This window comes from Sorex araneus, chromosome 5, assembly GCF_027595985.1.
Source record: "Sorex araneus isolate mSorAra2 chromosome 5, mSorAra2.pri, whole genome shotgun sequence".
NCBI classification, from domain to species: Eukaryota; Metazoa; Chordata; class Mammalia; order Eulipotyphla; family Soricidae; genus Sorex; species Sorex araneus.
The window spans coordinates 92,662,321-92,687,090 of record NC_073306.1 but is presented as its reverse complement, the minus strand read 5'-3'; the positions used below and the strand labels follow the sequence as shown (position 1 = coordinate 92,687,090).

Below are 24,770 nucleotides of genomic sequence, written 5' to 3'. Positions count from 1 at the left end.
CATCAACTCTCCTTGAAAAAAATATTTTTTAAATTCCTCAGAAGATCACAAATGAAAGCTCAGAATTTGAAATGAGAACTTAAGTTTGAAGAACTAAGAAGGCAAGTCTGAAGAACTAAGAAGGCATGTCTCGGGACCACAAACATATTCCCAGAGAAATGCAGCTTCCAGAGTTGGGCTTCACTGGAAAGAAGCTCTGTTCTCCGGGGAGAAACAAATTGAGAAACTCAGGGTTGCTCAAACTCAAGGTTGAGCAAGAAGCCATGAAATCCCTGACTGCTGAAAACTTAGAAGAGTGCCTGATGAGCAAGGTAAGACAGATGCTGGTGCTCCCCCTACACCTCTGCTTGCCTCACCCCTACTCACCCTTCCATTCCTCACCCTTCACCACTCCTCACCCTCCATGCCACCCCCCCTCACCTCCCTCTGCCCTTCCCCTTCACACCCCTTCCCATTCCTCCTCACCCTCCACTACTCACCTCTGCTCACCTCTTCTCACCCCTCTACTTTTCAGCCCTCTTCTCATGCCATCCCTCTCACTGCCACCCTTCCTCAGCCCTCCTCAGCCCTCCTCAGTCCTCCTTACTCTCTAGCCCCCTCTTTATCCCTCCTCACCTCTCTTTGCTGCTCCTCTTCCCTTTACTCCTTTCACCCCACCAACTGTGAGTCAGGAACAGTTTACATATATGTAACTGGATCATCGGGATCCTCAGGAGCCCGAGATGATCAGCCCTACAAGGGTTTAGGGACTATATGACTCTCGTTGAGGTAGCTGGGGGTTGTGTGTAGAAAGAAGTCGGGATGGGAGTTGGTAGTGATCCCTGAGCACAGAACTAGAAGTAAGACCTGAGCACTGCTGGATGTGTCCCCCCAAGTCAAAGCCCACATCAAACCAAACCCAAAAAGAGTGTGTGAAATTTAAAGCAAAGATATTTGGAAACTAGAATAGAAGAAATAGTTCAATGGGCTGAGTGGATGCTTTGCATGCAGGAAGCCTGGATTCTGTCCCTAGCTCTACATGGTCACCCAAACATGGCTAGGATGACCCCAAGACCTGAGCCAGGAGTGACCCTTGAGCCCCAAGTTAGAAGTAACCCCTGAGTCGTATGTGACCCCCAAAAACAGAAAAGAAAAAAATGAAAATTATAAAGTCTCTATTAAAATATATACAGGGGCTGGAGTGATAGTGCAGCGGACCTTGCTCACAGCCAACCTGGGTTTGATTCCCATCATCCTATATGGTCCCCTGAGCACTGCCATGAGTAATTCCTGAGTGTAGAGCCAGGAGTAACCCCTGTGCATTGCCAGGTGTGACCACAAAAGAAAAAAATATATCCTTATATTTTATTTTACATTTAATGTAAATTAATTTCTTATCTATAAAGTCACAAGTTCTTTATCCATTAGAACTTAAAAAATCTTACATATAACCTTTGTTCTGTCTAGTCTAGGGCTTCTGTGCCTTTGCAGGTAAACATAAAAGTCATTATCACAGCACTCAGTGAAGCTGATTCTTTAAGCAAAAGCATTCAGAGAGTAGGGCCAAGGAGGTTAAGACATATTGCTTGCATGGGGCTGATCTGGCACCGTGTAGCCCCCAGAGCACTGCTGCATTCTGGTTCCCAGAAGGAGCCTGAACCTGCTGAGCACCGCCTGGGACCACCCCCAGATCAGGAGAGAAAACTTCAGATGATAGAAATGATCCAACAGTGACTTTCCATTGTTTTCCTTTCCAGTGCTCTAAATGGAAAGAGTGTTGACTGACACTTCCCCATAGTCCTGTGCTTTCTGAGAAGAAAAGGACAAACCTAGCCAGGCATCCACAGGTGCAGGGACACAGTGCTGCTCTCAGGGCCCCTGCATCCAGCAGCAGGACTTCTAAACAGTGTCACAGCAGTAGTCTCCTGCCTATGTCCAGATTTTCTTTGGTCTGAAGAGCATTTAAATTCTTCCAATTTGTAGGAAACATTTCAAAATAGTGAGATTTTTGCAATGACATCAGATTTTCCATCTTTGGGGGCTGGGGGGAAGGTGGGAAATCAGCATTCAGGGCCTCCCCCCGGGCTGGATCTGAGTGCCCTATGCTCAAGTTCAGGACCAGCAGGGGGAGTACACACCATCTCTTTGGTTATCTCACCCCCTTGCACCATGGGTGGGCAAGCTCACAACTGCTGTACCATGAGAACACACTCAGACAAGATCACAGACCTGAGCCTCGTGTCCTGCCCAGGGGAACTAGCTTATGCTTTGCAGTAGTCTGGCTCCAGCTCATCCCTCAAACTCAGATTAGCACCAGCTTTCTCGAGTGTGATTTCCCAGACACCCCAGCATCAAATGGATTTCCTCTTCTGAACTCTCATTCTAATGATTCTAAATATTTTTTTGACAATTAATTGTACATTGACTTCTCTTTTTTTTCCCCCATTTTCTTTTGTTAAGATTTTGGGCCACACCTGGAGATGCTCAGGGATTATTCCAGGCTCTGCACTCAGGAATCATTCCTGGAAGTGCTTGGGGGACCATAGGGGATGCTGAGATCGAACCTGGGTTGGCTGCATGCAAGGCAAGTGCCTTATCTGCTAAACTCTCTTTCCAGCCCCATTTGTACATGGACTACTGACACTTCTCCAACTATTGCTTTGAATGGCAGTTTAAATATCAGATTGTTTTGTTCTTTTTATAAATTTCAGGAGGTCCTTGGTGCTCTTTATTCCCTCGACATTCAACACAATATCTTTGCATCTAGGTGGTCAGATACCTTTAGGGTTTGTTGGAGATTATGCAAGAGTCCTATGAAGGAACTGGCAGGTAAAGAACCCAGACAGGATCCTGTTCATATCTAATCAGCAATCATGTGACACATGTAGCTGACCTTATTTGTAGAGAGGAGCAAACAGTTCCCCTCAGAGGAAATAGTTTGCCCAGAGTTTCAGCTTCAGAGTGAAGGTGAGGAGGCCTCACCCTTGTCTCTGCTGCTGTAAAGTTGTGTTTCCTCTGCACCCCCTGCCCCATACAATAGCCTGTCATCACTCACTGAACACATGCCTAGTGCAAAACACTGCACCCAAATCCCAGGTCTGGGATGTGGTCTGCTGAATGAGACTGAAACTAGGTAGCTGTGGGGACTTTAAGTGCAGCCCCATCCTCACCTGCAGCGCCCTGCAACATTCCAAAGATAAAAAGAGGCTCCACTCAAGAACAGAGGCATCAAGCAATGCAAGTCTGATCACAAGGCTACTGTGGGGGTGGACAGAGCTAGAGGGGATCAGAGACCACACATTTCACTGTAAGAGGAGTGGAGTTGGGCTGCTAGCATCAGAGTTTTTAATAAATGGAGAAGTACAGCAGAGACTGCAGGCTAAGGCAACACTGTGCAGGCAGCTGGGTGGGTTTGGAGACCACTCATAATTCCCATGGGCAGTTATGTGCATGAACTTGAGAATTATCTGCCTGGGTGTGATGTCCAGATCTGGTCTATTCATCTGCTTGCAAAAAATGAGAAGCTGTGTAATTTGCCTACATTGTCTGAGCTTCGCTTTTTACCTATGCTGTCTTGCCTACACTTTTCTCATCTGTAAAATAGGGAGAGTCAGAGTGTCTTTAAGGGATTATCAGGAGGCTGAAAGAAAATAACCCTTGTAAAGTATCCTATGTAGAACTAGTGCGCACAGACTTAGCTCCATAGTGCTGTGACTCTTGGCACTTGAGATTTGCAAATTTCCTAACATTTAGCTCATGGAAGGATTAAGATGGGGAGATGATGCTTGAAAGGCTACAGTCTTCCATGTATCACTGAATAAAAGCACATCCCTTTAAATTATTGTCCTCTCAATGCACTGGAGCACATGCTTTGCGCAGGGAGGCCTAGGTTCCATCCCTGCTGCCACAGAGTACCCTGAGCACCTACAGGATCAATCTGCTCGCCAGGCCAGTGTAGTCCAGGAACAAAAATGTGTTCTCTTGTAAAGACCAAAATGGGGTCTATCCTTAAAAACCAGAACAAAACAAACAAAAAAACTGGGCCTGGGAGCTAGCTCAAGTGATAGAGCATCTGGGTGGCCTGTGGCTTGACCCCAGCCCCTGCAGCACCACAGGCATGAGCCCCGTGACCCAGAAGCGTTCCTACCATTGGCGTAAAGACAGTCCCCAGAACCAAAAGTTGGACTTTCTGTTGTTTGAAAGAAGTTGTTCGACCTTCTCTCCTTGGTGACTCTCATCATGGGCACATGCTCAGGGTCCTGGCCTGCAATTCCATACCGCCCTTCCCTCCCTGTCTCAGGAAAGCGTGTTGGAATGCCAGAGAGTCAAAACAGTGTCATTGCTAAGAATAACCTTGAATCCGTCACAATTTGTATTTGAAACAGCAATTTTTCCATAAACCCAAGCTATTAATAGTATCAAGGGACATGGGGAACAACAAAGGGTCTGGTACTGGAGTTGGAGAGGAGAGAGGGGAGGGGCCCCAACGTGGAGAAGGCACATGTGTACCCAACAGATAGGGAGGATCCCCTGAAAAACTGGTTTGGTTCTCTCTCTCCCTCTGTCTATCTCTCCCTCCCTCCTATTCTCGCTCCCTCTCTCTCCCTCCCTCTATACCTCCTTCCTTCTCTCTCCCTCCCTCCCTCTCTCTCTTTCCCTCCTTTTCTCTCTCTCCCTCACTCTCTCCCTCTCTCTCTTCCTCCCTCTCTCTCTCTCTGTCTCTCCTCTCTTATTCATGATTATTGTGGTTTGGGGGCTACACCTGGTAATGCTCAGGAAGTGTTCAGGGCACCATGTGGTGCCAGGGATTGAACCCAGAAAGAGAGGGACAGACATAGAAGGACTGCAGTGGGGGTGGACAGAGGAAGGCTACTGTGGGGGTGGACAGAGCTAGAGGGGAACCTGTGTAAAAAAATCCCTACTCTCGGGCTGTGAAAGCTCCTTATGTGTGTGGGGTTTACATGTAAAAGGATGTTCATGAGCTCTCCAGGCAGCTCGCTCTCGCCTCCCACATTCAGTGCTCTAAGGCCGCTTCTCCACCCAAGAGGATTGTTGCCTTGGACGGACGAAGAAAGAACGAGGGCCAAGCTGGTTGCCAATTACTTACCGTTTATCCAATCTCTCGTCTCTCCCAGTTCTTTCCAGCCCTCTGTCTCTCTCTGTGTCTATCTCTCTCAAACTGCACAATTCTTTCTTCCTGTTGTATCCGTCTCCTCTGTCTCTCTGCTGTCTCTCCCTCTCTTCTTTCCTTCAATCCCCCCGCAGCAACCTTCAATCAATCCATCCATCCCTTTCTCCCCGCAGTCGCTCTCTTTTATCATCTCAGCACACCTCCCCAACCACACCTCCTCACAGGAAGCATGATCAAAAATGTTTTTCCAGACTTCCCAACCACCTGCAGCCCACAAGGGCAAAACAGTGCTTAAGGTGTGTTTCTCCTCTTCCTAGACCTGCAACTTAATTAGCATCTTTAATTCTACTTCCTAATATTTACCATTTAGTATGGACACTGTAATAGACACTTTTAGGATTGTAGAATGACTCTCCTGGGAACATCTCACCACAGACTCAGACTACAGTGCTCAGGCTGGATCAATCATTCCTAACCTCAGCAGGGTCCAAATCTAGTTAGTACTTTTGGATCATGACAGAATTTGTCCCTGACCAAGCTCTTAACTTATAGTTAAGCATTAGGGCACTTTGGCCAGGCCCATTTCTTTTTTTTTTTAATTTTTAAAATTTTATTGAATCACAGTGAGATAGTTACAAGCTTTCATGTTTGGGTTACAATCTCACAATGATCAAACACCCATCCCTCCACCAGTGCACATTCCCCACCACCAATATCCTGGGTATACCTGCCCCCTTTCCCACCCTCCCCCTGCCTCTATGGCAAACAATATTCCCCATACTCTCTCTCTACTTTTGAACATTATAGCTTGCAACACAGACACTGAGAGCTCATCATGTTTGGTCCATTATCTACTTTCAGCATGCATCTCCCATCCCGACTGATTCCTCCAGCCATCATTTTCTTAGTGATCCCTTCTCTATTCCATCTGCCTTCTCCCCTCCACTCATGAAGCAGTCATCCAGCTATGGGGCAATCCCCCTGATCCTTGTATCTACTGTCCTTGGGTGTCAGCTTCCTGTGATGTTATTTTGTACTCTGCAAATGACTGCAGTCCCTCTATGTCTGTCCCTCTCTTTCTGACTCATTTCACTTAGCATGATACTCTCCATGTCTATCCACGTATAAGCAAATTTCATGACTTCATCTCTCCTAACAGCTGCATTGTATTCCATTGTGTAGATGTACCAAAGTTTCTTTAACCAGTTGTCTGTTTTAGGGCACTCAGGTTGTTTCCATATTTTGGCTATTGTGAACAGTGCTGCAATGAATATATAGGTACAGATGTCGTTTCTACTGTGCTCTTTTGCATCCTCGGTATATATTCCCAGAAGTGGTATTGCAGGGTCATATGGAAGCTCAATTTCTAGTTTTTGAAGGAATGCCCATATTTTTTTCCAGAAAGGCTGGACCAGTTGGCATTCCCACCAACAGTGAAGGAGCATCCCTTTTTCCCCACATTCACTCCAGCACTGGTTGCTTTTGTTCTTTTGAATGTGTGCCAGTCTCTGTGGTGTGAGATGATATCTTATTGTTGTTTTGATTTGCATCTCCCTGATGACTAGGGATGTAGAGCATTTTTTCATGTGTCTTTTGGCCACTTGTATTTCTTTTTTTGGGGGGGGGTCACACCCAGCAATGCACAGGGGTCTCTCCTGGCTCATGCACTCAGGAATCACCCCTGGCGGTGCTCAGGGGATCATATGGGATGCTGGGATTTGAACCCGGGTACAAGGCAAACGCCCTACCTGCTGTGCTATCGCTCCAGCCCCTGTATTTCTTTTTTGAGGAAACTTCTGTTCATTTCTTCTCCCCATTTTTTGATGGGGTTGGAGGTTTTTTCTTATACAATTCTACAAGTATCTTGTATATCCTGGATATTAATCCCTTATCAGATGGGTATTGGGTAAATATTCTTTCCCATTCTGTGGGCTCTTTCTGTATTTTGGTCACTGTTTCTTTTGAAGTGCAGAAGCTTCTTAGTTTGATGTAATCCCATTTGTTTATGTTTGCTTCAACTTGCATGATCAGTGCTGTTTCATCCTTAAAGATGCTTTTAGCTTCAATGTCATGGAAACTTCTGCCTACATTTTCTTCTATGAACTTTATAGATTCATGTCTGATATTGAAGTTTTTAATCCACTTTGATCTGACTTTTGTGCCTGGCATTAGACAGAGGTCAGAGTTCATTATTTTATGCTCTGGTTTCTCTTCAGATTGTATAAATCTTTGGCCAGGCCCATTTCTATGCCAGGGTAGTTCATAGCTCATTCCTTGCCCTGGGTTCATCCAGTCCCTCATCGGATCTAGAGTAAGGGCAACTGAGGCTTAACTCGAGAGAGCAGATGTCCAGGGGGTATATTATCTGGAGTCAATCAACTTCCAAGCCACAGGCTTGTCTTTTTAACTGTCTTCTTGTATCCATACAAGAAGCAATTGCTCTGAAATAGCTAACCATGCAAAGAACATTTAGGAGAAGAGAAAGACAATATTTACAAGTCAGAGTCTGATCTGGAGACAAAGGTAATGACAAGTTGGGGGGCAATCAACAAACACAAGCTCCCAGTGGCCAGGGAGGAAGGGCAAACCAGCATTATCCCACACAGGAGCCATTGAAGGCTTCAGCCTGTGAGCTCTCTCCCCACTAGGGATGGTTCTTTGCATAAACTCACTTAAGTGGGTAAAGTTTTATTGCTAGTAAAGGGACATAACTTTTTCTGGGGTCAGTGCAGTAGGAGGATCTGACCTCATCTGGGCTCTGTCCCTTGCTCATTAAATAGTTTACTCTACCTTTATTCTGCTAATATCTGAAAAGATAGACATGGGTTTTAAACAAAAACTCTGTCTTTGTTCACTGACAATCAAGTGATTGGGGTGAGGGGTAAAACTGGGTCACCTGAGGTCAGGTTTGTGGGCTTTTAGTTCCAGGTTTCTTAAATGATCATAGACTCCTTGAACTGTACCCCCTGACTTTGCCATGAAATGAATCTCGTTACAAGGCAGTGCGTTGTGACACACTGGGGTTGGCTCTCTGCTATGCTCAACTCCCATTTTCCACCACAGTCACTCACTGTTAAGCTGCCTCTGTCCCCACCCCTGCTTGCCCACACCTTGAAGTCGCCTGGACTTACTCTGTCTCATCAGGCTGTGGTCAGGATAAGTGAAGGGGGATCAGTCTGTGGATCCTGGGCTATGTTTAATCATGGGAGTGACAAGAAGTACTGGAACTGAGCTGAGAAATCCCTAGCAAAACACTGGTTACATCCCTAAGGACCTGCTACAGGACTACAGTGATAATACAGTTCTTGCGCACGGTCAACCTTGGTTCAATCCGTGGCACCACAGATGTTCCTCCAAACTCTGCCAGAAGTGATCCCTGAGTACAGCTATGTGCGCCCCCTCTCCTCCCTGCAAAAATAAAAGAAACTTCTTCCAAAAGTGGGGAAGGTTTTGGGGCTGGAGTGATAGCACAGCGGGTAGGGCGTTTGCCTTGCACTCGGCCGACCTGGGTTCGATTCCCAGCATCCCATATGGTCCCCTGAGCACCGCCAGGAATGATTCCTGAGTGCAGAGCCAGGAGTATGCATCGTTGGGTGTGACCCAAAAAAGCGAAAAAAAAAGTGGGGAAGTTTTGAGGAGAAGGGGTTGCCCATCACCTGATGAGAACGAGATTCTGCTTCGTCCCTAATAGCCTGGTACTATGAGATGGGCTTACCCAAGACAGAACCCTGCCAGCCACATCAAGTTCAGTATTCCTGGTCTCTGACATGGGATGCCAGGATTAATGTGTAAATAATTGAGATTTTGAACTTGATATTTAATAATTTTTCCTGAAGTTCGGGGTGAGGATATAGAGTAGGTGCTACTACTGGAGTTTCTACTTGAGAGAGGGGTAAAATGTGACAGGAAGAAGAGGTGTACTTGATCTGACTTTGCTCCCAGTGACCAGTGTGACATAAGCAGAGCCACTTTGGCACTCTGGTTTTCTTTTTATTATTATTATTATTATTATATTTTTAAATTTTATTGAATCACTGAGTTAGTTACAAGCTTTCATGTTTGGGTTACAATCTCACAATGATCAAACACCCATCCCTCCACCAGTGCACATTCTCCACCACTGATATCCCGGGTAAAACCCCCTTTCCCACCCTCCCCCTGCCTCTATGGCAGACAATATTCCCCATACTCTCTCTCTCTACTTTTGGGCATTATGGCTTGCAACACAGACTCTGAGAGGTCATCATATTTGTTCCATTATCCACTTTTTGCATGCATCTCCCATCCCAACTGGTTCCTCCAGCCATCATTTTCTTAGTGACCCCTTTTCTATTCCATCTGCCTTCTCCCCTCCACTCATGAAGCAGTCTTCCAGCTATGGGGCAATCCCCCTGGCCCTTGTATCTACTGTCCTTGGGTGTCAGCCTCATGTGATGTTATTCTATACTCCACAAATGGGCACTCTGGTTTTCTACAGTATCTTCTCAGGATATTGTAATTGAGATCTCTTCCAATTATAAGATCTTGAGCAGAAATGATGGGTGAAGAGAACTGAAACTAAAATATGGGGTTCTAGGTTCCAGAAAAGTATTTCTTTTTTTCTGACTTTGACCTTCAGAAATCAAAGCAGGTCCTGAAGAGTAGCTACTAGCCATCTATAATGAATGTTTTCCAAAGCATGTATGGCATCCTGATCCTTAAGAAAATTCTACCATCAAGTGAAGCACAATTTGTAGAAGAGATTCACAATAGAGAATGTTTTTCTGATAGACAGAACATTGTGTGAGTCTGTTATCTCTTTCTGATACTTTGATAAGTTAAAATGATTTTATAATGTCAAGGAAAAGTTCAGTGGTAGAGCAAATGTCTTGCATATGTGAGAGCCTGGTTTTATCCCCAGCACTTCAAACACACACATACAAACACACAAACACACACACATTCATGCACACATTGATGATTTTATGAATATCATTGATATTAATATCAGTAGTGATAAATATTTTGTTAGTTTCTTAATTTGGAAAACAAAATACATTATTTATATATATGTATGTATGTATATATGCATAGATACATATAGATAAAACCATATATATAAACCATATATACATATATATATATATATATAAAACCACCATTATGTTCTATGGACTCACCAATGGAATTAAAAGATTTGGGAAGTTAGCCTAGTTCTCATCATCTTCTGAAAATTTGACTCTTCCTTCCTTCCTTCCTTCCTTCCTTCCTTCCTTCCTTCCTTCCTTCCTTCCTTCCTTCCTTCCTTCCTTCCTTCCTTCCTTCCTTCCTTCTCTTTCTTTCTTTCTTTCTTTCTTTCTTTCTTTCTTTCTTTCTTTCTTTCTTTCTTTCTTTCTTTCTTTCTTTCTTTCTTTCTTTCTTTTTCTCTCTCTCTTTCTTTCTTTCTTTCTTTCTTTCTTTATTTCTTTCTTTCTTTCTTTCTTTCTTTCTTTCTTTCTTTCTTTCCTTCTTTCTTTCTTGGCTTATTTCTGACTCCATGTTCAGGGATCACTAATGGAAGACTCTGGCGGACCATATATAATCTATCTGATCATATATGGTGTCAGGAATTGAAACTGCATTGGCCAGACATGTAGAAGACAAACACCTTCTCTACTATACTCTCTCTCTCTCTGTGTCTCTCTCTCTGACCCCAGACATAGCTATTTCATAATATTTCTTCATACCCACTAGATTGACTGCTATCTAGTAACCCTTTATATTATTTTTATTTTTTAACCTCTGTATATGATCGAATTTCTGACGCCTGAGCAGGTCTAATGTCCTCCAGTCTTCCAGAGTGGCTTCTTCTATTCTCTGCCAAGACTGAAAAACATGATTTCTGCTATTTCTTTCATTTTTCTACAGACCTTGTCCAGAATCTTGCTTTTGCAAGATGCGGCAAGGCACCACTCAAATGTCACCTCTCTAGAGAAAACTTCCCTACCACCCAGTCTAAACTAGCAGCCCTTAAGACTGGAGACATGGCCAAGTGACAAGGCCCTGGGCTTTGATCTCAGCTCCATGTGGACCCCCAGGCAACACAAAATCTGAGCACCACCAGGAGTGGCCCCAGTTCCCTGAGCACTGCTGAGTTCCCCAAATAAGAAAACAGCAGGTCCTTTCTGCTCTAGTCCTGTACCTGTGTTATATTTCTCTTTTGATTTATCACACATTATATACACAAGTGTGTACTCATACATGTCTATATACACATGCATGTACAATATAACAGGCATTCACAGAGACACAGACATATATCTCACCTGTTGAGCCAGAGGGTATGCATCTCTGTCTTGTGCTGCCTTCTTGCTTGCCACCATGCTCTGACTGAGACAGGCAGTGAGCCTGGAGGGAGTGCCTTATCAACATTGGTGCTGCTGCTGAGAGAATGTTGAGATGCTAGGGAATGTCATGAGACTGAAGTTCATCTTCCCCAAGTCCGTGGGAGGGCAGGATTGTCCTGAGCTAGCTCTTTAGGTCACACACCACTGGTTGTCTTGAAGTTTCCTTTGTCTGTGTCATGGGGGCTCCCACAGAACTAACCGCTTTTGCCTTTCCCTCTCTCAGGTAGAGCAGAGGTGCCAGTGGCTTTCCCAGATGGTGGAAGAGGTGCAAAAAGTCATCAACCGTCTGACCACAGAAATAAGCCTCCAGGATATTAGATTTCAAGCCATCCCTTATTCCGACACATGTAATGGAAACATTAAAGTAAGTTAGTTCTCTGTTACCAAGTCCCCAAGCCTGAAGCCAAGAAGTGGGGGTGGGGTGGGTCTCAGGATGTGGCAGGCACTCACACCACTGAGTCCACCAGAACAAGCACACTTTATAGGTGTTCTCTCATCTGAGCCTCCATATGCTGGCTTTGCAGATGGAAAAACTAAGGTTTAAAAGAAGCCAAATGAGATGCCAGAGAGATAGTACCAGCTTTGTGTATCACTAACCCCATGGACCACAGATAAGCCTCTGAGCACTGCTTGATGCGATCCACAAACCCAAAATAAATAGTTTTTTTTTTAAAGTCAAGGACCAAAGAGATAGTACAGTGTGTAGATGCCTGACTTGTACACTACTAATGTAGGTTCGAGCCTACATGTGTTTCCCTGGGCACCATCAGAGGTGCTCTCCAAGTACAGAGCCAGGAGTAAGTCCTGAGCACTGTAGGTATGGCCCAAAACAAAAATAAAATTAAAAAAGCAAAACCAAAAGTCACATGACTCAATCAAGTTATGCTGGCCTAAAAGCCAGAACTCAGACCAGGAGAATTGCCAAGCCCACTCTCTGATTAGATTCAGGTAAACACCCATCTGTTTATTAAGTCCCTGCTGAATAAACTGGGGATGAGTGAAAAAAACTCAGATAAGTGTTGATGAGAAAAACTGTACAAAGTGATAGTCTATGGATTGCAGGTGGAAGGCGGAAGAAAATAAAAGAGGTGCCATTCGGACGTGCAGACCAGCCTTGCGGCCTGGATGCAGCTGAGGGATCACACAGGGCTGTCGGCAGGGGTTATGGTACAGCATGTCTGCACTGGAGTAGGGGCCTGTTCTCCCGGGAGTGAGTTCCTCCAAACCTGATGACAACTTTGTGGAACGATATCACAGTTAGAGCAGTGAAGTTCTGCATTCTGCACCTCCATGCTTCTTTATCTCATTTCAATGGGCTCAGAACAATTCCTCTCATCTATAGCAAACATAAACGTGTCCATGCCCTATTTCTCACACCAGACTTTTCCTAACTTTTTAACTTTTTCTAAAACTATCCAAGAAACCGTTCTACTATAGCCTCAGTAAAAATTTATAACAAGATATATTTTCTACTTATGCATCATGTCCTCATATTAAGTTTTGAAAATAGCTTCACTGGAGCATATGAAAATAGCTTTTTATGTTGTTATTGGACAAATTCAACAATATGCATGTATTTTAAATTCCTCTTTTCAGCAAGTATTTATTAAACCCTATTTACAAGACCTGCATCATGATAGTTGCACTCTTTGTGCGCATCAGATTCAAACAAAGGGTAGATTTTAAATGCTGTGTTTTAGATCCTCTGCCCCCATTTTTTTCATTCCCAGACCCTTTTGGTTCTTTGAGAGTGAGGCCCTATCAGTCGCTGCAGACGTCTCTATTCATCCCTGGGTTGGCAATGACTGAGCACTGGGCAAAGATTAACCAAGTTTCACTGTCATAATTTCCAAGAAGAGGAGGTAACACCCCGCTCAGCAGCTGACTGGCAGGAAAGGTTCAAGGTGTTGTAGCTGCCAGGTGATGTGGTCAAAGAGCAAATTCCCATGGGGGAGATGGGACTTTGACCATTGTGTGTAGCTCATGGATTACTGGCCAGACTGTTTTCTGACTTAACTGGTTCCTACAATGAAGGACCCTGTAGGTTTGATTGCTTCCTTTCCCCAACTAAACTTAGAATCATCTGTATAGTCACTTTGTCTGAATCAACAGGCTTTGGGTGAAGGATACAGCTCCACTCGATATGCTTGATTCCCTGGCACTGAAATAAGAAAACAAACAGGCTTTTATTTCATCTTTCATTTGAAGGTTTAGTTATTAATCCTGGCTGTGTATCTTCAGCACAGACAGAAAGAAAGAAGAGTATTTTGTGTCATTCTTTCACTTCCTCTCCCATTCTTTTCCCCGTTTTGATATATCAGATCTCTCTCCCGTTTCAGGTCATTCATGCTTCACTGAGAGAAAGCAAGGATAAAAAAACAACCTTCAAGCTCACCCTCAGTAGCTCTGAGCGCAAATCCTAGCTCTACCACTCCTCAGTCCCTGGGGAGACTTGTAGCCCCTCCTCTTGGGGATGTTCATCGAGTCCATCTCATGAAGATCAAAGGAGCCAATGCATAGGAAACACTCCACTTAGTCCCTCATTGCATAGATGCTGGTTCCTTCCTCTGCTCAGCCTAAACTTTAGGTGCCCTCTGGGGTTCTAGGTCAAGTTCACTCTTTTGGCTCACTGATTCATGAAGCCAAGTACTCAGTGAGTTAATGCATGTGCCTGATGCATTGCAGCGAGCCAGTGACAGGCCAGGGATGGGCTCCTCGAGCCACAGGCTCTGGGTGGAGCATCTGTCCATCTCATTACACCCGAGGTCTGAGCCTTCAGCCAGGCTGCCTGGCCGCACAGGTCTAGGCTGTGAGGGTTTCTCATCCTCATTCTCTCTCCTTCCCCCACCCCAGGTTTTAGCACCCACTCAGTTCCTTGTCACGGTCCCAGTGAAAGGTCTAGCTGGTTACCGGGAAGCTCGTGAGAGGCGCTGGCGATACTACACCTTACAGGGCACCAGACTGCCCTGCCCGCTGAGGGAGCCTGAAGGCCTACACCAGTGGCTGGAGGTGGAGCAGTTTGTGAAGAGCCTCTGGCAGTGGCACAAGGCAGATGTGAACATTGAGGGGGACATTGTGCCTGCCAAGGTCCTCCAGGTGTTCCGGAAGTTGGTGGAAAATGCAATTGGAGCCTGTCACCTCTCAGGTGAGCTAAATAGAAGAGACACTTCTGGCAGTTACCATTTGTTCCTAAACAGCCTGCGACCTGGATGCTCCCTAGAGCACATGTTCCTGTGTGGAGGTGACATTTCTGCGTCATCTCATGTGTCCAAGACCTTAATATGAATGATGAATTCTTCTCTTCTCCTATCACCAACCCAGGGGGGTTAAACAGATTGCTTTCTTGTGTAGGTGGATGAGCTTCAGACTCTGTACTCTTTCCTTGATAGTCACTGAAACAGTTAGTGACTTTTTTATTTGATGGACTTGGAAACTACATCCCACAGTGTTTTCAGGGGCTACTCAGACTCTGTGCCCAGGGATCACTCCTGGCAATCATTTGGGGATCACATGTGATGCAGGGGCTGACCACATGCAAGTCAAATGCCTTCCCCCCTGTCCTAGCTCTCTGGACCTTAGTCACCTAACAAGCGTTATACCTTTTAGCACATTTCCTACTATAATATCATCCAGCCATCTGTACAGCCCCAGGTGTTGAGAGTCCTCATCTGGAAACTACTAACTTATACTGAAACACAAAATCCAGAGCCCTTAATGAACTAGCAAGGTTTGATAGTCCCAAACTTAGAATACAAGATAGTGGAATAATACATGTGCATACATGTGCACACACACTCAGAGTTTAGTTTCTTCCTTTCTTTGGTTTTTGGCCACAATCAGAAATGCTCAGGGCTTACTTCCAGCTGTGCCCAGAGGACCATATTAGATGCCAGGATTAAACCCCTGTCCTTCGATGCCAAGGCAAATGCCCTACCCACTATACTATCGCTTGAACTCCTCATAGTTTGGTTTCTCCAGTGTGTTTCACAAGACCCAGTCCTTTCTCATTTACAATTTCAAACTGGGAAAAAAGTTCATTTTCTTCATTGTGAAGAGTGTTTATAAACCAGTTCAGAAAGAGTATGAGAAGGACCACTAGAAAAAAATGACAAAATATGTATCACAGAAAAAGAATGTAAATGGCTAATAGGGAAAAAAAGTCTTCATTCAACAAATATTCTAAGAAAGGTCCATTAAGCTACCTAAAATGTTGACAGGAGAGAGTACGTGTGATAGTGGTTGGGGGAGGGGTGGATCCTGGAGACTGGCTTCTGGTACACTGTTCTTGAAAGTGTAAATTGGTACCTTCTTTAGAAGGGGCAATTTGTTCATTTTTAGTTTTATAATGTGTCTTATCCTTGACAGTTAAGCAATTCTACTTCTAGAAATATATTCCTATATATACACAAAAAATATGCTAAGACTATCCATGACCAAAGGGTTTATAAGAATAAATAAATGGAATTATCAAATAGCTAACAAAGAAAAGTTGACCAAATTAGACTACCTCTGTGCAGTGTCCAGAGATACAGTCTTTGTTTGTTTGGTTGGTTGGTTTTGGGGCTACACCCAGTGGAGGTCAGGGTTTACTCCTGGTTCTGCCTTTGTACTCAGGGATCACTCCTGGCAGGGCTTGGAATGAAACCAAAGTCTGTTGTCTTACCCAAAGTTTTATCTCTCTAGCACCAAAGACACAGCTTTTAAAAGGAATGAGGATTAGCAGATAATATAGAAATTAGAGTCCATGCACCTGGCATGTGCCTGACCCAAGTTTGATCCCTGGTACCAACTGGTTCCCAAACATTTCTAGGTGCAACCCTGGAGACCCCCAATTACATGTCTCAGGAAACTCTTGAACTGACCCTCCAGTCCAGTTGGCCAAGAATTGCCCGTGTGACTCTCCTGGACTCCTAAACACCACTTGGGAGGTGCCCCCACATAAAATGAGAAAAAAAATGAAAAAAGAATGAGGTATGTGTGTATATACATACACAGTTATAAAAAATGCCTGTGCTAAATAATTAAAGGAAAACGGCAAAATGCTGAACCTTGTAGTTCATTTGTAGAGAAAGAAAAGGGTTTGTGTGTACCTTTGCTTGTCTAGACAGAACAGTTTTGAGAGGTCTATTATAAAAATAGCTCATGTTGAATACATTTGTTCTCTATGTAAGATGTATCTGTGGGTGACTAGATTCAGTTTTTGCAGCAACCGATAGGGTAAGAACTCTTTTTCTATCTTTTTTGCACATGAAAACCTAAAATGTTGAGGCATTAGGCATACAATTAGAGGTATTGTATAGACAGTACAATAGGTGAAGTGTTTACCTTGCTTGCTACTAACCCCAGTTTGATCCCCAGCACCACACATGGTCTACTGAGCACAGAGTCAGGAGTAGCCCCTGAGCCCCTACACTGCTTTTAATGAACCCCTCCCCAAAGATCAGATATCCGGTAAGAGAACAGCAGGATGAGGGAAAGGCAGGCTAGTTCCTGAATTTACTCACCTCTTCACTTTGCAACACAATTAATAGTGAGAGTGAAAGTAAGAGATTCACACATGGCTGACACGAGAAGGTGCTTTCAGTACATCATACTGATGCGCCAGACAACGTCATATTCCTGCCAGCACAGCTCTGATGAGAGGCAGACAGTAAGTTCTTCACCACCCATCCCAGCCAAGGAGAGGAATCTTTTTCTTTTGAGAAGCCTGATACAATGAATGGATGAATTTCCATTTTCTTCTCTTAGCAAGGAAAAGGGAAAACAAATCAATCCCAATTCCAGATCATTCATCCTGGTCTACAATGGAAGCACATAAGTAAAAATTACTGTAATCTTTGGCAGAAGGAAGACCAGATCAGAAATGAATTCTATTCTACAAGCTGGAAAGCTCTACCCAATGTAGAGCTCTTTGGTTGTAACAAGGCAGGGGGGCTCCTTTGTGCTCATGGGGCCCCAGAAGCCAATGGCTCTGACATCCTCAGAGTTGGTAAGATAGACTTATGATAAATATATTTGTGGCTGGGTAGATGCAATGGCTAGTGGGAGTGATGGCCCCAAGAGGGTGTGGCTTAGATGAGAAATAACTTAGCCCAGCTCCACCAAGGGCAGAGGGTAAGAAGGGGGACAGCCTGTTCATGGGCCGCAATGAAACATCCAGGTGACTGGGCAGGGAAATGGGAGCATGGCTGCATCCGTCTCACAGCAGCAAACACTGACCCCTGTCGTTGGACTTACAGCTGTTTCTTTCCTTGAGGCTTGTGAGAAGAATCTGTTCATTTAAAAGAAAACACCATAAAAACCTTGTTGGGGGGTTGGAGAGATGGGAGAAATGTAGGGCACACAGCCAATCCAGGCTCAATCCCCAGAGCCACCTATGGTCCCGAACCCCACCAGGAGTGATCTCTGAGCACCGAGCTAGGAGCAAGCCTGGGCATGCACCACTTCCTCCAGGAAACGTCTTGGCTGGTCTTTCTCTAAACCCTATGCCCTTTACGTGTGCTTGTTGAGCTAAACTTTCTCCTGTCTCCCTACCAGGGAAGGTCTGCATGCTCCCCAACAGCAGTGCTGTGTGGCTCGAGCTGGAAACCACGGGAGGCCCCGTGGAGCTGCAGCTGGCCCCAGCCATCGACATTCCCAGTGTCTGGTCCGAGAAAGCCCGCTGGCCAAGATGTCTGCAGCGCTGGCCTACCCTGGAGAGAGTGAAGTGCATCAAGGTACGGCAGGAGGGAGGCAGGGAGAGGGCACGCAGGGCCTTGGCCAGCCAGAGCCGAGTTCTACCAGCCTGTGGGCCACACACTGACCCCCCGCCTCAGGAGGAACACCGCTCCCCCCGCTGGGGTGGTCTCCCTCCAACCACCCGAGACCCTGTTGGATGTGCAGACCCCGCAGGCTGAGCTGGAAGAGCAGGACCTGGAGCCTGAGCCTTAGAGGGCTGGTGCCCTGCTCTGGGGTGCTTTCAGCCCACAGTAGCTTTCCTCTGACACGCCCTGTTTGTCTCTGCCAGTCACTCGGCTTTACCTTGCTGGCCTGTTCCAGTTACCATTGGCAGCTGAGCTTCCTGCGGGCAGAGCACGAGCTGCTGGCACAGCTGGATGAGGATGGCGGATGCCGCCGGCGGTGCCTCCGGGCACTGAGACAGATGGTGGAGGAGAGCTGGTGCCCGGGGCGGAGGCCAGTCCTCACAGCCCACCACCTGCAGGTGAGCGGGGGCCCGTGCAGCGGGCGAGGGGTCTGCCCGCAGACTCCTGGGAGCGTAGGGAGGTTACAAGACTGAGACAGGGCACCAGCGTGGTGCCTACCACCCTATAAGCAATGAGGATTCAATGCCCTCAGCTTGTCCACACCTGCCCCATAGGACCACGCTGTCTGCGCCCCCATCCTCCTCCTCCTCTCCCTCTGCAGTTCCCTCTGAGCTGTCCTGTCTCGGTACATTGTTTGACTCAACCACCGCACACGGGTGCCCGCTCCGGGTCAGAGATAGGTTTCAGTGTTGGGCATCGCCCCAAGGAAGCTCCACTCCCAGTACCTGGCTCTTCTCGGACTCCTGGCTCTGTGCTCAGGGATCACAGGCAGAGCTCGGGGCATCATATGGGGTCAGCCACATGCAAGGCACGTTCTCCTGTGCTATCTCTCCACACTCCATTTTCAACACGTGGGGCGGGGGTCGGGTCACACCTGGCTGGGCCCAGGGGCTCTGTGGGGTGCCACTGGCCCATCCACGGACAGCCGCACATAAGGCAAGGCCTTAGCGTGGCCTCGTCCCCACACCATTTCTCTGGCCCTTGGGTGGCATCTCGCCAGCAGCTCAAGCCTCAGCCAATATAAACTTTTCCGAGTGTTAGGACTCAGCCCACAGAGGGTCCCCAGGCCCCGCGCAGCCACCACCCACTAGGTGAGCTTCGGGGCCTCAGACCACCGGGCAGGCTCATCCCTCACGCGGTGGCTTCCGCCTGCTTGGGTCTGCACATGCTCTGCCTCAGACTAGGGCTTCTCCACACCAGCCCCGCCCCAGCACCTAGAACCTTGTTCTTCCCCAAGGCAGAGGCGAGGGCAGGCCATCACGCACCTGCTCTGGGGCCACTTCACAGCAAGCGGTCAGAGCACACAGGTGCTGCTGGGGGCCCTCAGGAGGGGCTGTGCAGTGGACACGGGCCTGGCTGGGCCTGGGCGGGGCTCTTTCAATTCAACCACACCCTCCACCTCTCTAGCTATGAAAGATGAGTGAGGACCCCTGAATTGGGAGGTGCTAGCTCTCCACAGCATGCACAGCCCCAGCTCATGGGAGCCCCAGCCCCCTCTGACCTGAGTGTGGTGAGCACCGGGTCCAGGCCGGCCCAAGTGTGTCCCTCCTGAGGCATGGGAGTCCCATCCAGTTCTGCATTTCCTCTCGGGGGCTTCGGGAAGATACCCAGGCAGAGCTGAGAGGAACAGGACCCATGCCAGGTAATGCTGGATCACCGACTGGACAGGTCAGTACTCTGGCCAGTGTTTAGGAACCAACAGGATCGATAGCAGCAGTGCTCAGCAGGACCATGTGGTACAGGGGGTCTAACTCGGGGCATTGTGCAAGCAGGGCCTGTGCTCAGCTCTTTGATCTCTCTTCCTGGCTTGTGTTTCTCCTTCAGCCCCAGCATAGGCTACTTAGACAAATGCTCTATTAGTCATGTTCACTACTGCACCTCAGTAGTTCTCCCCAGACTTTGTACAAAGTAGTTGCTCAGTAAACATTCGTTGATTGAATGACTTCACATCTTATTCACTTTATTTTTCCTTCATAAAACTGGTTAGGTTTTCTTTCCCTCTTTTTTTCTCCCCCATAACCTGTCCTTCCTGACCTGCCCCCGGATCTGTTGACATCTTATTTCTACACCTTAGGGACTTTCTTTGGAGTTTCAACATCTGTGACCCATCCCCAGGCACATTTCCTCATCATGCAGCTCTCCTTCTTGACCCACGAGTGCTATTTCTGAAGACACTCTTTTTTTTGTTGTTGTTTGCTTTTTGGGTCACACCCAGTGACACACAGAGGTTACTCCTGGCTCATGCACTCAGGAATTACTCCTGGTGGTGCTCACTTCGGGGGACCATATGGGATGCCGGGAATTGAACCCAGGTCAGCCACATGCAAGGTAAACGCCCTACCTGCTGTACTGTATTGCTCCAGCCCCCTGAAGACACTCTAATTTGTTTTGTGGATTGAGCTGCATTCTTGTTTGCCTTTCCAAAGGCACTAGGAAGGGCCAAAGTTGAGAGCAATCTCAAAATCCTCCCCAACAGCTAAGGTGCTTCCTTGGTGAGGCTGACCCAGGCTCGACCCAGGCTCTGCTCATGGTCCCCTGAGCTCTGTACTCAGGAGTGTCCTGAGCACTGTCAGTCAGGTGTGGCCTTAAAACAGAACAAAACCAAAACAAAATGAAGACAATAAAGATGTTGAAAAGTGGCTTGAATATTTTAGGCAAGACTGAACAGGACTGTCAAGGATCTCTCAGATCATTAATTGCTCTCAAAACAGCATTTTACCCAAGGATTTTTTTTCTTTCAGTAGCCTAAAATCATTGAGAGCTGGGACTGGAAAGATAATTCAGAGGGGAGGATCTTGCACATTAGACCAGGTTTGATCCCTGGCACTCCACATGGTCCCCCTGCCAGGGAGACACACTGAGCAGTGCCCCCAAACTAAACAAACAGAAATAACTGAGAGCAGCATTTCTCAACTAGGGGCCACACAACTTCTGCCTCCCATGGGTCCAGGATATTTTAGAGAGGTTACAGGTGAAAATAATGTAAATGGGGCAGGGGTCAAAGCATTAAAACTATGACAGCAGGTGCAGGAAGGAAGCAGGCCAGGAAGGAGCCCAGTCAGGGAATGGCTTAAAAGCACCTTTCCAAACCTTAATTGTTCTCTGTTTGGTTCTTCCCAAACCATCTTTATGGTACAATAGAATTGTGCATTTCCAAGAAAAGCATTTTAAAAAAAAACAACCCTACATTTCCCTCTCCTTCCCTGTTGCCCGCGCCCCTGGGATCACATATACATAGCTGAACCTGAGGCCTGAGGTCTTGTCTTGTGGGTGGTGCCAGGATCCAGTGGGCAGCTCCTGGGTCTCCCAAACAGCATTGGAATGGCACCAGATCAAACCTGAGCTCACAGCCTCACGCCTGCATGGTGACAGGCACAGTCCCATGTAATATTATTGTTATAAACATAATATTAATCATTTCACTTAGAAAATATTGATTATATCCCATAGTCCAGTCTTTTTGCTGATGCTAGTCCCTGGGCCTGAAGAAGATTTGTTCTAAGGGGTCCTTTGGGAAGACCAGGGCCAGCAGGAGAGCTTCCAGGTCACTTCTCCTCATCTAACCTCAGTGCCATGGTTGAACTCACACCATCAGTGCTCTCTCCCTCCAGAGGGGACAACATATGAGCACGCCAGAATCTAGAGGATGGTTGGGGGCGCGGCCCGCTTGCCAGGGGAAAGAGGAAGAGAACCAGCACCAGGACAGATGTGCCCAAAATGGTCCCCTGAAGTTGAGTCTGACCTGTCACTGGTCACCCAGCAAGTGTCATACTGTCCTCCCTGAAAAATCCAAAGGGAAAAAAGCTTCCCTCTTCCCTCAAATCGTTCCAAGGCACACAGGCTTCATTCTTTCAGGCTCTGTGCATCCGGGGACTAGGGGAGATGAAGGCTTAACTGCAAGAGAAATTAAAATGAGTTTTTGGTATCTAGATTATTTTGACTAGCATGAAATTATCTCCAATTCATTTACTCCAAACAATTTAATGTTCATTAAACCATGTTTGAGATCTGGCTATGAACCTCAAACTACTCTTCACTGTTTTGTGAAGACTCTATTTTAGGTCTGAGAGTGGTTCAGTGGTAGAATGCCTGCTTTGCATGAGCGAGATCCTGGTTCTGATCCTCAGTCCCCCAACTGCCCCCCCACCCACACACAGACTATATCTTAGGCAAACTAATATATGTTTTGAGAACCAGGGGTTCCCAAAACTTATTTGGTCTACTGACCCCATTTTTGGGGAAAAAATAACTTAGAACATCCCTGGAAATCTGCCTTTTTAAAGTAAACAAATAGTAAGTACCCCAGTTGCAGCTGAATTTGTTTGCTACCACTCCCCTCTCCCCAGATTATTCGAGCACCCCTTTTGGAAACACTGGTCTAAACCATAATATTAATCATTTCACTTAGAAAATATTGATTATATCCCATGGTCCAGTCTTTTTGCTGATGCTAGTGGCTAATGATGATTAAACTTGGTCTAGGGGCCAGAGACATAGTACAGGAGTTGAGGCGCAGGCCTTGCATACATCTGCATTGGCCATGATCCTGGTACTACATCGGGCCCACTGAGCACCACTAGGGCTCACTCCTGCACACAGAGCCAGGGAGAGTCCCTGGTATGGCCCAATCCCCCCATCCCACCCTGCTCCCCAGCCCAAAATAAACACAACAGGGCAAGAAGTCTCCTACTCTAACAGAGTTCCCAATCTAGTTGAAGGTCTCCTGCAGAAATGATGAAACCGCTATTGTGATTATTATGGTTACTGTGAGAAGGAGATAGTCCAGAGCGGAAGTGGCACCGTGGAGATGTGGGCTAGGCGGCTGTGTGTTCTGGATTAAAGCGTGCTCCTGCAGGGTCTGTAGGACGTGAGGTGCGGCTTGGGTAGATGGGAGCGAGAGTTGCTGGAAGACTGGGGGCAAGACTAGGCTGGAGGGGAGAACAGGAAACAAGCTGTGTGAACCAAACCATGGCATGGGCCGTGATTAACAGAAGCTGGGGAGGCTTTGAAGTTTCAGGGCCAAAAAGAGACACAGATTCATATTTCAGACAGATGGAGTTGGCTGTAGTGTGGATGATGACAGTTGATTGAATGGTAACAAGAACCGAGAGAGAGATTAAGGATTTGGCATTTGCTTGGGGCCAAACTGCACAGATAATCAGTACCACAACTAGGAGTTAGTCCTGAGCACAAAACCAGGAATAAGCCCTCAGTACACCAGGTATGTTCTCAAACCTGTGTCCCTGGCGGGGTGTGAGGGGGGGCAGGGAGTAGGTGCAGACTGGTTAGGCAGCTGTTGCAGATTCTGGGTGAGACGGGGTGGAAGAGGCTGGTGATCCTGCAGGCAGGGAGTTAGGTTTGAGAGATGCTTAGGAGAAATGGCAGGGCTGGGTTGGAGTGTGAGGGAGAGAACATGTCTTGCCTAATGGGCTGGAGAAGCCAACCTGCTGACAGAGCAGGTGTGCAGGGAAGGCTGTGAGCTCAGCCTGGACGAGTTGGCTGAGGTGACATTTAGATTTCTAAGAGACGTGGGGAAGAAGGTCGGAGTAGAGGTGTAGGCTGTAGGGTTAAGGAGGGAAACGTTGCAGTCCCTCCTTCCCCTGCATGGCACAGGAATGAAAACTGCCCTTGCAGAAGAAAGTGAACAGGAGGAGAGGGTGTGGGACTGAGGCCCCAGAAAGGCCCACAGCTAGAGGCGGGTAACGAGGAGATGAATGTGAGGTGCACTGCAGCGCTGAGAGCATGCCGGAGATGCAGGTGGCTGGGAGCCAGGGCTAGCGCAGCTCCAGAGGGAGAACAAGGCTCTGATGGCACGTCAGGAAGGGCCAGAGGGGGAAGGGGCTGGACACAGCAGCCAGGAGGATGGTGGCCGGGGGAGAGTGGCCAGGCCTCTGAGAGCTGCCTGGAGGACGGTGGCTGGGGGAAACATACTGGAGCAGGGTGGCCCAGGGCCCCTGAGAAGAAGCCCCCCTGACCTCCAGTGAGATGGTCCTCAGAGGAGTCAGCTGAGCAGAGCGGCATGCCAGAGCAGGGCAGATATGGGAGCAGGTTTCCAAGCGGGCATGGAAGCGGGCATCAGGCACACCTGGTCCCTAGCTGGGAACCCATGGGGGGCTTTGCCACAGCTGGGAGGATCCCCGGGGCCTGGAGTGTGGTGGGCGGGCTGCCGTTGTCCCTGAGGACAGAGGGTGTCCTGAGCACCTCCCCCCCGCAGACCGTGCTCTTCTGGACCTGTGAGAAGTACCCGCACGGGAAGGACTGGCGGGCCTTCGGCAAGGCCTTCCTGCGGCTGGCGCGCAGGCTCCACAGGTGCGTGAGGCAGCGCTTCCTGAGGCATTACTTCGTGAGAAAGAGCAACCTGCTGCACCAGGCCTGCCCCCGCGAGCTGGACGCCGTGGCCCAGAAGCTGGCCTGTTTCCTGAAGAACCCACAGCCCAGCCCCCCCTGAGGCTGCACTCCTCCCTCGGGAGGCCCGACACAGCTGGGCCGGGC

At 47.3% G+C, this 24,770-nt stretch overlaps 1 protein-coding gene across 1 annotated transcript; it reads left to right on the top strand.

Annotated features, from left to right (window-relative positions):
• Positions 1–226: 226 nt before the first annotated feature.
• On the top strand, positions 227–24,770 carry MAB21L3 (mab-21 like 3). Its single transcript, XM_004616284.3, has 6 exons — positions 227–311; positions 11,699–11,839; positions 14,329–14,620; positions 18,013–18,191; positions 18,482–18,676; positions 24,493–24,770. The coding sequence occupies exons 1-6, from the start codon at positions 264–266 to the stop codon at positions 24,724–24,726; spliced, it is 1,089 nt and encodes a 362-aa protein (XP_004616341.3). The 5' UTR covers positions 227–263; the 3' UTR covers positions 24,727–24,770.